At 55.3% G+C, this 12,687-nt stretch overlaps 3 protein-coding genes across 3 annotated transcripts; 2 read left to right on the top strand and 1 right to left on the bottom strand.

The window, feature by feature from the left end:
* Positions 1-627: 627 nt before the first annotated feature.
* On the bottom strand, positions 628-4,610 carry IE81DRAFT_345939 (hypothetical protein; the record flags this gene model as incomplete). Its single annotated transcript, XM_025515974.1, has 3 exons — positions 628-2,535; positions 2,602-4,053; positions 4,152-4,610. 3 exons carry the CDS (start codon positions 4,608-4,610, stop codon positions 628-630), a joined length of 3,819 nt encoding a protein of 1,272 aa, XP_025371397.1.
* A 1,143-nt stretch (positions 4,611-5,753) lies between these two features.
* On the top strand, positions 5,754-10,616 carry IE81DRAFT_345938 (beta and beta-prime subunits of DNA dependent RNA-polymerase; the record flags this gene model as incomplete). The annotated part of the gene is made up of 10 exons (XM_025515973.1): positions 5,754-5,767; positions 5,837-6,026; positions 6,126-6,275; positions 6,335-6,709; positions 6,771-8,436; positions 8,507-8,778; positions 8,847-9,351; positions 9,419-9,666; positions 9,741-9,896; positions 9,969-10,616. 10 exons carry the CDS (start codon positions 5,754-5,756, stop codon positions 10,614-10,616), a joined length of 4,224 nt encoding a protein of 1,407 aa, XP_025371396.1.
* Positions 10,617-11,493: 877 nt separating this feature from the next.
* On the top strand, positions 11,494-12,633 carry IE81DRAFT_39008 (hypothetical protein). The gene is made up of 3 exons (XM_025517297.1): positions 11,494-12,090; positions 12,151-12,242; positions 12,334-12,633. The coding sequence occupies exons 1-3, from the start codon at positions 11,668-11,670 to the stop codon at positions 12,560-12,562; spliced, it is 744 nt and encodes a 247-aa protein (XP_025371395.1). The 5' UTR covers positions 11,494-11,667; the 3' UTR covers positions 12,563-12,633.
* Positions 12,634-12,687: the final 54 nt, after the last annotated feature.

Here is a 12,687-nt window from a genome sequence, read left to right as displayed (position 1 = left end):
TAGCTATAGGTCGAATGGCGGTATAGCGGTATACCGAGAGGGGTACGCGTTCAGGGCCTGATGCTCTCGGCCGGCGCGTGCTGCATGTACTTCGAGCTCGAACGGGCCGCTCCATGCACTCGCCGGCATCGCGTGTGTGGCTGCTTCATGTGCAAGCTTCAATGCCGATGCATGGGCCGCGTGGTTCTGTGCAACTATATTGCGGGCAAATGCGGCCACGCCCTCGCATGATCGATTAGCGGAAGTAAGGTTCGAGCGTTTACCTGTGCATATTCGCAGTCATGAGTGGTCTGCCTTCCTTAGCCGAAGGTTCCTCTTGGATCAATCAGACTGCGCGAGTGCGCGTCGGTGATCCACAAGATTGGGCCTGGTGTTGTCGTGGCCTGTGCGCCGACCGTCGCGTCAGACGACGACCGTGGGTGCCGCTGTTCATGCCTCCCTTTTGACGGTCGAGGAAGGAATTTATGATACATTCGTGGTCATTAGGTCTAGTCGGCGAGCACGTCGTGGGTTACAAGCGTATCTCCACAGGTCGAATAGGGACCAAGGTGTATTACGATCTGTTCATGGAACTATCGAAGAGGAAAGCCTGCTTTCCCTCCCAAATGAACGCGCAAGGTGTCCGGGTCATCGCTGAGACAAGTCCCTCGATAATCTTCTGGTGTTGACAGCACTGCCGTTGGATCTGCCTAGTGAGGCAGCGAGCCTCATCATCGAGTTGTGGGCAGTTCTAGGGGTAGAGCTCGCTGGCAGACGCGAGAAGGCGCCCGACGCTCGCCTGTCGTCGGGACTATCGCTTCTCAGTTGCTGGCGTGATGCCACAGGCGATATTGCGCCGTCGACATACTGATCTGTGTTTAACGACAACTCGTCGCTCGGACGAGAGGAGCTGCTCAAGATGAAGTCGCGCGACGTCCCTTCGTCTGCCGATGTGAGACGCCTCGCTGATGGCGACTCAGGCCCGTTGAGTGTTCCGCGTAGCCCATCAACGGTGTTCCTACGGCTCAAGGACTGGTCGGCCAAGCTGCTCGGATCGCTGGCGATCTGGCGAGAGTTGACAAGCGAAGTGTCGGGAAATTCAAAGCCCCTAGACCCTGACGGAGACATGGAGGGCACCTGATCGCCTCGATACAGCACAGACGGCCTGTTGCTGTCACCTCGAGCAGGGCCAAAGTCCACAGCAGCGTTCGTGCTGTTGACCGCGGGGAAGCTCAATCGGGATCGTCGCGGGGAAAGACCGGTGGGGACAAGAGGAGGGCGCGAAGACTCAGCAGTGACTGTGGCGTTGCTCCTCTCTCTTTCCCTCCGAGCACGCTCGAGGGCGCGGGGCGAGTCGTCAAGAAAGTTCGAAGCCTCAGAGGCGGCGCGACCATGTCCAGAGCGATCGCGGATCGACGCAAAACGATCCTGTAAGCGAGTGCCTGCCTGGCTTTCCAAAGGTGACGTGACGAGAGCGCGGGATGTAGCGCCTTGACTGGGGCGCGCCCCAGCCAGTGTCGGAGATGGCGCGAAGCTCGGTGAATTTGGGGAGGCCAATTCAGTTGCATGGCGTCGATGAGATCGGACGCGCTGCATCTGCAGCGAATCTATGGTTCCGCTCGCTGAGGAATGCTCGCTTCTGTCGTCGCTGTGCGCACTTGGAGGCACCTCGAGACCAGATCCATGTGAACTAGTATGAAAGATCCTGCCTGGTTGGGCCGCCGAGGCTCGATCGGGCCGCAATGGGCTTCCTCCGGTCCCAAGGCTAGAGATCCTAGAGCCAGGTCGACCAACGCTTCCATTCTCACTTGCCAGCTTACGAACAGCATCTCTCTCCCTTTCTGTCCGGGCGAAGTATACCAGGCTGTCTGTGAGACTTCTGACTTGCTCATCGCTCTTTGCACGAAGCTGTCTCAGGCCTTGCTCCAGGAGTGAGAAAGACTGTGCCGCAGACATAAGCGCTGTACTACCACCTCCCCTCTCAGCATCGATGTGAGCTTGAAGAGCAGCATCCCTAAGAACTTCGAGCTCCGCGTTTATACACGCGGCAGTATCCGTGACCTGCCTGAGACTCAGCACTAAAGTCGTGGACTCGGGATAGCGTGCGATGGCCGCCGCGGAACTCGATGAGCTGCCAGAAAAATAGCGCTCAAACATCGAATAAGCGCTGGACAGATTCTGCTCGTGCGATGACCCTGATGGGCTTCGCCACGTAGTTGATGCGCTGCGTGAAGAGCTAACGTCGCCAGAAAAAAATCTGTCGGTGGTTGGCAAAATGGCGGATTGAACGTCTCGGGTCCGTCCAATGGTCCCGTTAGAGTTGAAATCTGGCGTCCGAGGTGGTCGAGTACTCATATCGAGCGACGGGTGGCGAAAAGGAGCCTCTTGCATCTGGCCAGGTTCTGCGAATGTTGCTGCTCTCTCGTGGTTGGCGGCACGCCTCCTCGGTTCAGTGTACGCAGCTCGCGAAAATCCTTGCAGCTCTCGAGACATGTAGCCCGATCTAGAACTGGGACGAGCAGAAGCACGACTTGAAGTGCGCGAAAGGGGGCGGGACTTTGACGGCACGTCACGATGAGCTTTTATTTGGCCACATTAGCGCTCTACATGGTCCACACTCACCTGTTCTGGGCTTGTACGGTCGAGCGAGCCTGCGGCGCCGAATCCGAGCTGACGAAATTGCTCTTCACGGACACGCAAGGCTCGGTCTCTTTCGTTGGAGCTCGGACTCCTGTTGTTGTGAGGCATGGGAGGCATTCCAGACGCGTCGAACACGTCCGTGCCTTGCGCTCGACGGACGCTGGCTCTAGAGACAGAACGCAGCAGGTCGGAAGCTCCACCTGAAGACCTTTGAGAGATGGAGCTGGACGTAGAGATTCTCCGTTGGCGTGCCATTTCGCTTGGAGAGAGGCTTTGGTCTGGCAAGTCTCTGCCTTGCGTTTGCGCCGAACCATCGCTTCTGCCCATTTCAATGTCCGCTTGGGCGGATGCAGGCCATCCACGCCCGAGGTGTCTGGAGGCAGAGGACGAATCGACAGAAAGGCGACTACTTTGAGTTCCGGCCCTTCCGGAATAGTCGCCCGTAGGAATATCGGAGCTCGCATCCGACACGTAGCGGCGGCGCGAGCTACGTGAGATGCCCGAGGCATCTGCAGAGCTAGGATGTCGGAGCTGGCTGCCGTCCATGATTCTGCGTTCACCAGATGTGTCACCTTCAGGCTCGCCAGTGTCCTCTACGCTGGCGAGCGAATTGCTCCGAAAGCGGGATGACACGCTTGAGCGCCTACTAAAAGATGAAGTGTTATCAGCTCGAAATTCGCTTGGCAGGGCAGCGCGTCCGGCGGACCTTCTCGCCGCTGTCGAGCTTGGTGGGAAAGCGTGCTGGCTCCGCGGCAGTCCGTCCCCTGAGCTTACAGAGCCTAGCCGCGGGCTCATGTAGTGTCTTGACCCTTCCAAGTCCACACTCGTCCGCACTGTATGGCCCGTGGAGGTTGCGGGCCTCTCATGTGGCTCGTTTGACTGACGACCAGAGCGCGAAGCCCCCTTGCTGGAAGCGCTGGCGGCAGAACTCTTCTTTCTTCTTCGCTGGCTCCGCCCGTTGACAGAGCTGCCAGCCCCTTCCGTGCCCGAGGTGTCTGTCGCGGTGCTGCTTTCCCCACCCTTTCGCGCAGCAGCCTTGCGCGAAGTCTCGCCTGCTCGCCCTGGACTCGCGTGAACATCGTGGGGCCGCACAGTCTGACTGAGTCGATCGACGTCCGAGCCAGACGCATCGTCTTCTTCTTCATCTTCCCTATTTTCATCAGTTCTCCTCCCTAATCGTGACTCTGATCTCATCTGCTCGAGCTCTCGTTGTCGCATTTCACTGCGCCGCAAGCGTTCAGTGTGCGTTCCGCCCGTGTCACGCAGTGAGCCCGGCTCGGCTTGGCGCTGTATCTTCGTGTCTCTGGCATCGGACAGGCTGTCGTGGGGATGATAAGTGGCAGTCCGAGAGTTGCTTCTGCTATCAGAGCCCTTTCGGATGGTGTTTGTGGAAGCGCGATGCTTGAGCACAGGGCTCGATCCGTTGGAGGATGACTGTGCATGCGGCGTGAAAGCATGTCTGATCGTCAGCCCACATGTCACAGACTTCACAGACTGCATACGTGCGAGGACTCGAGCTTCAGAGCACCTACCTGAGAAAGCTCGCGGGCGTGCCTCGAGATGCCAGAAGCACTGCTTACATTCTTTGGATCGCGAGCGGATCCGCTAGACGACGCAGACGTTGTCGAGCCTCGAGACGGCAGGCTCGGACGCACTGTTTGTCGCGTGCCCTGCTTGCCACTTGTGCCTTGCGAGCTCCCGGTAGATGGTGTCGACGAAGTGGATGACTTTCGAGGCGTGACATCGAAATCCTCAGTTGTGCTGTCCTTGACCTCTCGCATCAAGACCGAGGCAGCATTGGGTCTCGCCGATGCTAGTCTGCGCAGCTGCGGTGTTGCTTGGCTGATGGCATTTTCGGGTAAGGAGCTTTTCGATGATGTGCGCTCTGATGCGCGCTTTGTTAAGGGAGCTCGCTTAGGTGTGCTTGCGCTCTCGCCTATCGTCGCGTCGCTCGCCTGCCGCGACATGCTGCTGGAAGACGCAGCACTCATGGTCGGGGCTCCCAGCAAGCCACAAGCAGGCAAAGCTGGAAGCAGCGAGACTCAAGCCGTACCGGACTGAATGTATCAGTGCGCTGCCATGTCGGCCGACGACAAGCTCAACGAAGCGGCCGACGTCGAGGTTGGATCCAGAGAACGAGATTGTAGTGATGGAGGAGCTGCGCGAGGCTTGAGCCAGTGACACGTGGATGGTCTGAACGCTGCCCGCGAATAAGCGGGCTCGTGCAGGCTTGTCGAAGTTCGAGGTTCGAGGGGCAAAGTGGACGGATGTAGGTTGACGACGAGGACTATTGAGTGTGGTTCGGAAACAGATGGAGAGCCCCTTGACCGCTGAAGGTCGGCACGAAGCATGCAGGCGTCTCCTAGGTGGGTGCACGCAAGCTGTTCAACGGTGCTGTGACGCTTAGACGCGCAGCGCGCATGGGCTACGCTTTTCTGGTGCGCGCGCGTGATGCGCTATAGACTGTGCACTTCGCCGCCGCCTGCTTCTCGTACGAGAGCTACGACTCGTATAGTCGTGAGTAGAGAAGCGCAAGTCACAATCCACGAATCGTGAATGTCGCCGTCAAAAGCGGCAACGAGACGCAGGCTTCGAGGAGCGATTCATCATACTCTATATATGTCGCTATACCCAACAGCAGCACCGCGCTTTCGGCGCAACACGCTGACCGCCTTCTGGTTCAAATCTCGGCGATCATTCGCGCAGACTAGTCCTCCAGGAAGGTGGTGCTGCAACTTCAAAAGTGAGTTGCCCGGCGTGACTCTCAAACCTTCGCAGGTCGTCGTGCCAGTATAGGATGAGATACAGTATATAGAGTCAAGCACGGACGCAACAGAGCGCTGGCGACAATGTACAAATAGCCTGGTGCTTCAAACACACCTTGCCTGATGCTGCACTGGGAAGTCCGATGGGACTCAGCCAAAGAGAACGGAGCCTGACGGGGCGTGTAGCATGCGTGCATCAGGCAGCGGCTATCTCCCTCCCAGCCTGGTGGCTTACACTCGCTGACGCTGCGGCATTTGCCTTCTCACTCGGACTGTATATCAGCTCTGAAAGACCTTGTCTACAGGCTTGACTGTTCTCGGGAGCAGTGATCTACCACCGCCCTCTGCTGCGCTCAGGGCCAACGCGCGATGAAGGAGCTCGTGTGAGTCAGCGGCCCACACACGAACAGCGTCAGCCGCTGCGATGCTGACCCTGCACTTCTGCTTTGCAGCGTTCAAGATGCGCCCAAGCGGATCAAGCACATCCAATTTGGTGTGCTCTCGGCGCAAGAAATCGTCAACGTATCCGAGCTAGAGCTCCTAACGAAAGATCTTTATACGGTGACGGACAACCCTATCGCGTCCGCAACAGGCTTGCCAGAGAGAACTCCTGCTGAAAATGGACCTCTAGATCGGCGCATGGTGAGAGGAGCAAGATCAGCTGCGTTGCTGTGCGTCTTGGCCTCCGTAATTGAAAGGGATGGCTTACCCGTCTCGTTTTGGTTCCGTCATCTTCCACAGGGTGTATCCGACAAAAACTCATTGTGTCAGACGTGTGGTTTGAAGAACGCGGACTGTGTGGGTCATTATGGTTACATTCGGCTCGTGCTGCCAGTCTTCCACGTCGGCTTTTTCAAGCACGTTCTAGCCATCTTGCAGTGTATATGCAAAGTGAGTTGCTCTCCTCTCACCTCTGATAGGAAATGGACTTACGCATGTCTGTTGGTTAGAACTGTGCAACGGTGCTCGTGAACGAGCAGATGAGGCGAAGGTTCCTGAGAGCCTTCCGACGCCCTGGGCTAGAGAATTTGCAGCGTACGACTACCTTCAAGGCGGTGAACAGCGCAGCGCGAAAGGTGCTGTACTGCCCAAGATGCGGAAGTACAAATGGCGTTGTCAAAAAGAGCGGTACTTTGAAGATCACACACGAAAAGTACCGCCAGAAGAAGACTGAATCGGAGCGACAAGCCTTCGAAAAGACCTTTGCTAGCAACGTCGAGATGAGCGGCACTGGCCCTGGAGACGTTCGACCGCATTTAAAAAGGGCTGCAGAGGACCTGAATCCTCTGCGGGTGCTAGAGCTGTTCAAAAGGATTTCAAGCGAGGTAAGTCACGCTCGCAGGTTGCGAGGGGCAACCACCTCACTGATGTTCCTCGTATTGGCAGGACTGTGAGCTTCTGGGTCTTCGACCAGAGTATGGTCGTCCTGAAGAATACATCTGGCAGTACATTTGCGTACCACCCGTTTGCATTCGTCCCAGTGTAGCGCAAGAAGGCGCGACCAACGAAGACGACCTGACTGGCAAGCTTGGAGACATCATATTTGTCAATCAAGTCCTTAAACTTGGACTTCAACCTGGCGGCAAAGGCACCACGACTCAGAATCTGATTGAGCAGTGGGACACCTTGCAGACCTGCATAGCTGTCTACATCAATTCAGAGACGCCGGGGATTGCAGCGGCAGCAAACGCAAAGCCTATCAGAGGGTTCTGCCAACGACTCAAAGGCAAGACTGGACGGTTCCGTGGTAATTTGTCCGGGAAGCGTGTCGATTTCTCTGGGCGTACCGTCATCAGTCCAGACCCGAACCTGAAGATCAACGAGGTGGCAGTCCCTGATCGGGTGGCCAGAATTCTGACCTTCCCGGAAAAAGTATTCGCCGGCAACATCGATGAGCTCAAAGAAGCTATCCTCCGAGGCTCAGAAACGCATCCGGGCGCCAATTTTGTCATTGATGTCAAAAGTGGCTTCAAGCGCATGCTGAGGTCTGAGGGTGCGCGAAGAGCATGTGTCGCTTCGCTGAAGATTGGCGACATTGTTGAACGGCACATCAAGGATGGCGACATTGTTCTGTTCAACCGGCAACCTTCGCTTCATAAGCTCTCAATCATGTCGCACAGGGTCAAAGTCCGTCCTTGGCGCACCTTTAGGCTCAACGAATGTGCTTGCAATCCTTACAATGCCGACTTCGACGGTGATGAGATGAACATGCACGTTCCGCAAACGCAGGAAGCCCGGACAGAGGCGACGGAGTTGATGGGCGTGCAGCACAATCTCGTAACTCCCCGCAATGGAGAGCCGATCATCGCCGCCATTCAGGATTTCATCACAGCCTCGTTCCTCATTTCGCGGCGAGACCGATTCTTTGACAGGAAACAATTCTCGCAGATATGCTCCTACTTCGCGGACGCTGATTTGCACATCGATCTACCTCCTCCAGCGATCATCAAGCCGCACTGCCTGTGGACCGGTAAACAAGTCTTCGGCTGCCTGATTCGGCCGAATAAGAGCTCGCCACATCTGGTCAACCTTGAGGCGCAATGTCGGACTTTCGAGAAGCCGAAAGATGGACACATCAGAGATATGTCGCCAAATGACGGCTGGCTCGTCATCATCAATTCGGAGGTCATGTGCGGTGTGATGGACAAGAGCACCGTCGGCGATGGCAAGAAGAACAGCGTCTTTGGTGTCCTTCTGCGAGACTACGGCACCGAAGCTGCGATCAGCGCCATGAATCGGCTCGCCAAGACTTGCGCTCGTTGGCTTGCCCAACAAGGCTTCTCTCTTGGCATCAACGATGTCATGCCCGGCGAGCAGCTGCGCAATACGAAAGACTCGAAAGTAGAAGCTGCTTACGCCGAGTGTCTCTCACTCATCCAGAAGGCCAAGGTGGGCAAGCTCGACAATCTTCCGGGATGTGACCAGGAGCAGACACTAGAGAACATGATCTCCGGTGTCCTCAGTGGTGTGCGCAGCGATGTAGGTGAAATCTGCATGACAGAACTGAGTCGCCACAATGCACCACTCATCATGGCTGTTTGCGGCTCAAAAGGTAAGTGCGGCAGATTTTTGGTACGCTCCATGAGGCGGAAGCTAACCCCCACTTCTCATCGATGCTACAGGATCCAAGATCAACGTGGCCCAGATGGTCGCATGCGTGGGCCAACAAATCATCAGCGGCTCACGTGTTCCCAATGGCTTCCAGGACCGTTCGCTGCCGCACTTCGCCAAAAAATCGAAAGATCCGCCAAGCAAGGGTTTCGTCCGTAACAGCTTTTTCTCTGGTCTCACACCGACCGAGTTCCTGTTTCACGCTATTTCCGGTCGTGAAGGTTTGGTCGACACTGCCGTTAAGACAGCAGAAACCGGATACATGGCGCGACGTCTCATGAAGGTGAGTGTTCAACGCACAGCATCAATGCAAGCATGTCATTGAAGGATTTGAAATACCACCTCAATCAGGCCTTGGAAGATCTCTCAACACATTACGACTTGTCTGTACGCAACTCGGTAGGCGGCATTGTCCAATTCGAGTACGGAGACGATGGACTCGATCCGGCAGAGTTAGAAGGCAAGAAGCTGCCAGTCGAGTATCTGCGCACTTGGCGACACATCAAGGCCATCACTTTGGACCCAGCAGCCCCGGGACTGCTACCGTACGAGATCACTGAGATGGTCGACAAAGATTTGAGTTCGAAGAGATATGCCAAAACGACGAAGCTGTATCAAGACGAGGTTGCGACCTTCATGCGGGGCATCGCAGAGAAAGCAGCTGCTATTCGAGGAGCGCACGGCTTGTACCCTGCTCTGATCAGAGAACCAGAGTACGAGGATTCCGACCTCACAATGGGTGCCAGCGTATACGCGATCGCGGCGGTGGACAATCAGACGAAAGTGACCAAAACGGCTTTGGAAGCGTTTATGGACTTGTGCTTGTCCAAATACGCAAAGGCCAAGATTGAGCCCGGTGAGCAATCTATTGCTTGCCTGACGGCACATGCGGGTAGACTGACAGTCTGTCTTCTCTTGCAAAGGCTCTGCGGTCGGTGCCGTTGGTGCACAGTCGATCGGTGAACCCGGTACTCAAATGACCCTCAAGACGTTCCACTTTGCCGGTGTCGCCTCCATGAACGTCACTCTGGGTGTACCACGTATCAAGGAAATCATAAATGCTGCCAAGATCATCAATACTCCGATCATCACTGCGGCTTTGGTCAACAACCAGTCTGAAACCTCCGCACGGATTGTCAAGGGCCGCATTGAGAAGACTTACCTAGGTGATGTGAGTGGAGGACCAAGCTTGCGCAGCAGTATGCGCGCCAGTTACCGCGAGCTCACGAGGACGTTGCTCTACAGGTGGCATCGGTCATCGAAGAGGCTTGGGCTCGTGACTACATTTATCTCGGTGTACACATCGATATGGACGCGATCAGACGCTTGCAGTTGGAGGTAACGCTTGACGACGTCCGGTGGGCAATCATTCGTGCTCCCAAGCTTAAGATCAAGGAGGAGGTGCGTCTGGCTAATAGTGTGCTAAGCTTGGGCGGCGCTCACACTTCTCATGCAATGCACTACCCCTTTCAGAGCGTCTCTGTGATCCCACAGCGCAGCCGTATTCGTATCCATCTGGGCTCCGCCGATGATCGCGAGGAGACGTTCTACCGTCTCAAAGCGCTAAAGCGAGTCCTTCCAAAGGTCGTCATCAAGGGCATCCACACAGCTCAGCGCGCAGTCATTAGCGACGATCAGGGCGAGCGCAAGCTCCTCGTTGAAGGCTACGGTCTCCGTGACGTGATGACCACCGAAGGCATCATTGGCACTCACACCTCGACCAACCACGTCAACGAGATGCAGATGGTTCTCGGCATTGAGGCCGCACGCAAGTCCATCTTTGAAGAGATCAACTATACTATGTCCAGCCACGGCATGAATATCGATCCTAGACACGTCATGCTTCTTGCAGATGTCATGACGTACAAGGGCGAGGTGCTAGGTATCACTCGATTCGGCGTAGCGAAGATGAAGGATAGTGTCCTCATGCTGGCAAGCTTTGAGAAGACGACTGACCATCTCTTTGATGCTGCCCTCTTTGGCAAGACGGACTCGATCCAGGGTGTTTCGGAGTCGATCATCATGGGCAATGCAGCGCGCAACCTCGGGACCTCGATGCCTCAATTAATCAGCTCGAAGCCCAAACTCCCACGCCGTCGCGAGCTCATCTTTGACCCATGAAAGTGGGGTCCTTTCTTACGCATCGTCCAGTTCATGACCTCAACACCTTGTACAACTCCGAAGAAGTCACCTTGCAATGCAAATCATTCCTCGCGACCCGCCAGTCCTTATTGTTCTTGCGAGTTCTCCAGACTGATGTTCCAAAGTTCTCAGCGGAAGCAGTCGGCCGAGCTACTCGCTGACGTCGAATTGAACTGCAAGGATCTCGTTCTTTTCTCATCATATAAACGCGCGGTGCTCACAAAGACATGAAACGTATAGCTGACTCCAGACTCGGTCCCGCGATTCACAATTGCATGCCCGCCGTGCCGCTATGCCGAAGCTCCAATAATGAGCCAAAATATAGGATTCCCTATATATATGCAGCTGTGTACGTGCGACCTCGTGGTCCTTGCACGCATGAAATCAAGTTCGGCCGGAGCAAAAAGAAGGCACGGCACAAGTCTAGAGCTTGCAGAAGGTGATCCTGATTCTCGGGGCGCATGATAGCTAATGCATGAAGCCTGCAAACTGCATCATGCCATGGGCGTCGTGGGCGTGCACATGCATATGCTGTGCCATCAGCAGCAGCATTATTATGGGATGCCTGATGAGGCACGAATGTCACTTGACCGCAGGTAGGGAGGGTGTAATGCTCCGCCCATTCTGGACTGCCCGCTAATCCCACCGGTCGCTCTCTAAGCGCTACAACCGATGGATGCATAAACCAGCAGTCAGGCTGCTGAGTTTCGGTACAGCCGCCGGGACGTGACCTCGACACGAACAAGGTTTTGGGCCACCGTACGGTGAGTCAGTTGAATGATCCATGCTGGCACGAATGTGTGACAAAAGTCAGCGTTGAATTGGTGATCTTGCGAAAGGCATATAAGAACAAAGGCTGGATCTCTCAAAGTGCCGCTCGTTCTCTCCATATCCTCGACACGAAGACTCTCGGTAATATTACTCGAACGCGACACCTTGCAACAATACTGAGTCTCACACGATAGCATCCAGCTCAGAGCATCACCATCCACCCCAACAGCGGCCACCAGACATAAAGCCCATCTCCAGAATGTCGCAAGCTGGCGCAAGACTCATGGGAACCCTTCCCGTGAAGGACGCTTTCTGCGGTCTATCGCCCCGAACCATCGCCCTTCTCATCACACCTCTGCTGGTGATGGTCACCGCAGTAGAAGCAGCATGGGACGCCTACGTGCTCGCAGAATTTTCAGACGGTCTATCAACCTTTCGAAAGATTTTAGCCGGTCTTCAAGTCGCTTTGCTCGCCATTCTCATCGTCCTCTTTGTCGCAGCTTACTTTGTCGGCATCATTCCTAGGAAGAATAAAGTGGTGAAATTCTTGGCTCATATCGCCTTGTTGAAAGGCTTGGCCCTAGGACTGGTGGGCATCATCCACATCATCTCCGTCGTCAAGAACAAGGACGAGTTTCACGACGATTGTGTCAAGAAGAATACCGAGGACTTCTGCTCAGAGGTGAGAGGACCTCCCTCCTTGGCCGCGCGGTACCTTCTGCATTTGTTGACGAAGTCGTAGCGCCTGACACGCACAGCTGAACGCCATCAACATCGGGTTCGCCGTCGGCCTCATGCTCCTTCAAGAATTGCTGTTGTTCATCGACGCGCTTGGTGAGTAAGCTGTATATGATTGATCAATACTCCCAAGCAAGTCGTCTTGACGCTTACGCACCCCTTCATCATGCGACGATGCTCCTCTCAGCTCTGAACTCGCTCGCAAAGCAGACCGAAGTGGTCAAGGAGTCAGGCGAAGCTTACAAATATGCGCATCAGTCTCACCCTTACTCGCAACCTCAGTACGCTGGCTCGTACGCATGAGGGCTGCGGACAGCCTTGCAAGAGATCCTGAGCCCACCTGCCGTGGTACATTTGTAGATAGTATCCTTCTCTTCGTCACCTCCGGCCAAATAATACATATACCTGACATTTGACCTTATTTATCGCAAGTTTGTAATCGCCTGTTGCTTTGTGTGTCTCTCAGGCAACACACCAGCGTCTGAGCTAGCGTCGGTGTGGTTGGCAGGGCATTGCCGAATAATGGATTCTCGAGTCTTAA

This window comes from Ceraceosorus guamensis (genome assembly GCF_003144195.1).
Source record: "Ceraceosorus guamensis strain MCA 4658 unplaced genomic scaffold IE81scaffold_13, whole genome shotgun sequence".
NCBI classification, from domain to species: domain Eukaryota; kingdom Fungi; phylum Basidiomycota; class Exobasidiomycetes; order Ceraceosorales; family Ceraceosoraceae; genus Ceraceosorus; species Ceraceosorus guamensis.
This window is presented reverse-complemented; position numbering and strand designations above follow the sequence as displayed.

What these genes read in the sequence shown, in the direction of transcription:
- IE81DRAFT_39008 (XM_025517297.1), top strand. Translation starts at nt 11,668, where the DNA reads ATGTCGCAAGCTGGCGCAAGACTCATGGGAACCCTTCCCGTGAAGGAC. An exon ending in CCGAGGACTTCTGCTCAGAG is followed by an intron (nt 12,091 to 12,150) that starts GTGAGAGGACCT and finishes ACGAAGTCGTAG; the next exon opens with CGCCTGACACGCACAGCTGA. An exon ending in GTTGTTCATCGACGCGCTTG is followed by an intron (nt 12,243 to 12,333) that starts GTGAGTAAGCTG and finishes TGCTCCTCTCAG; the next exon opens with CTCTGAACTCGCTCGCAAAG.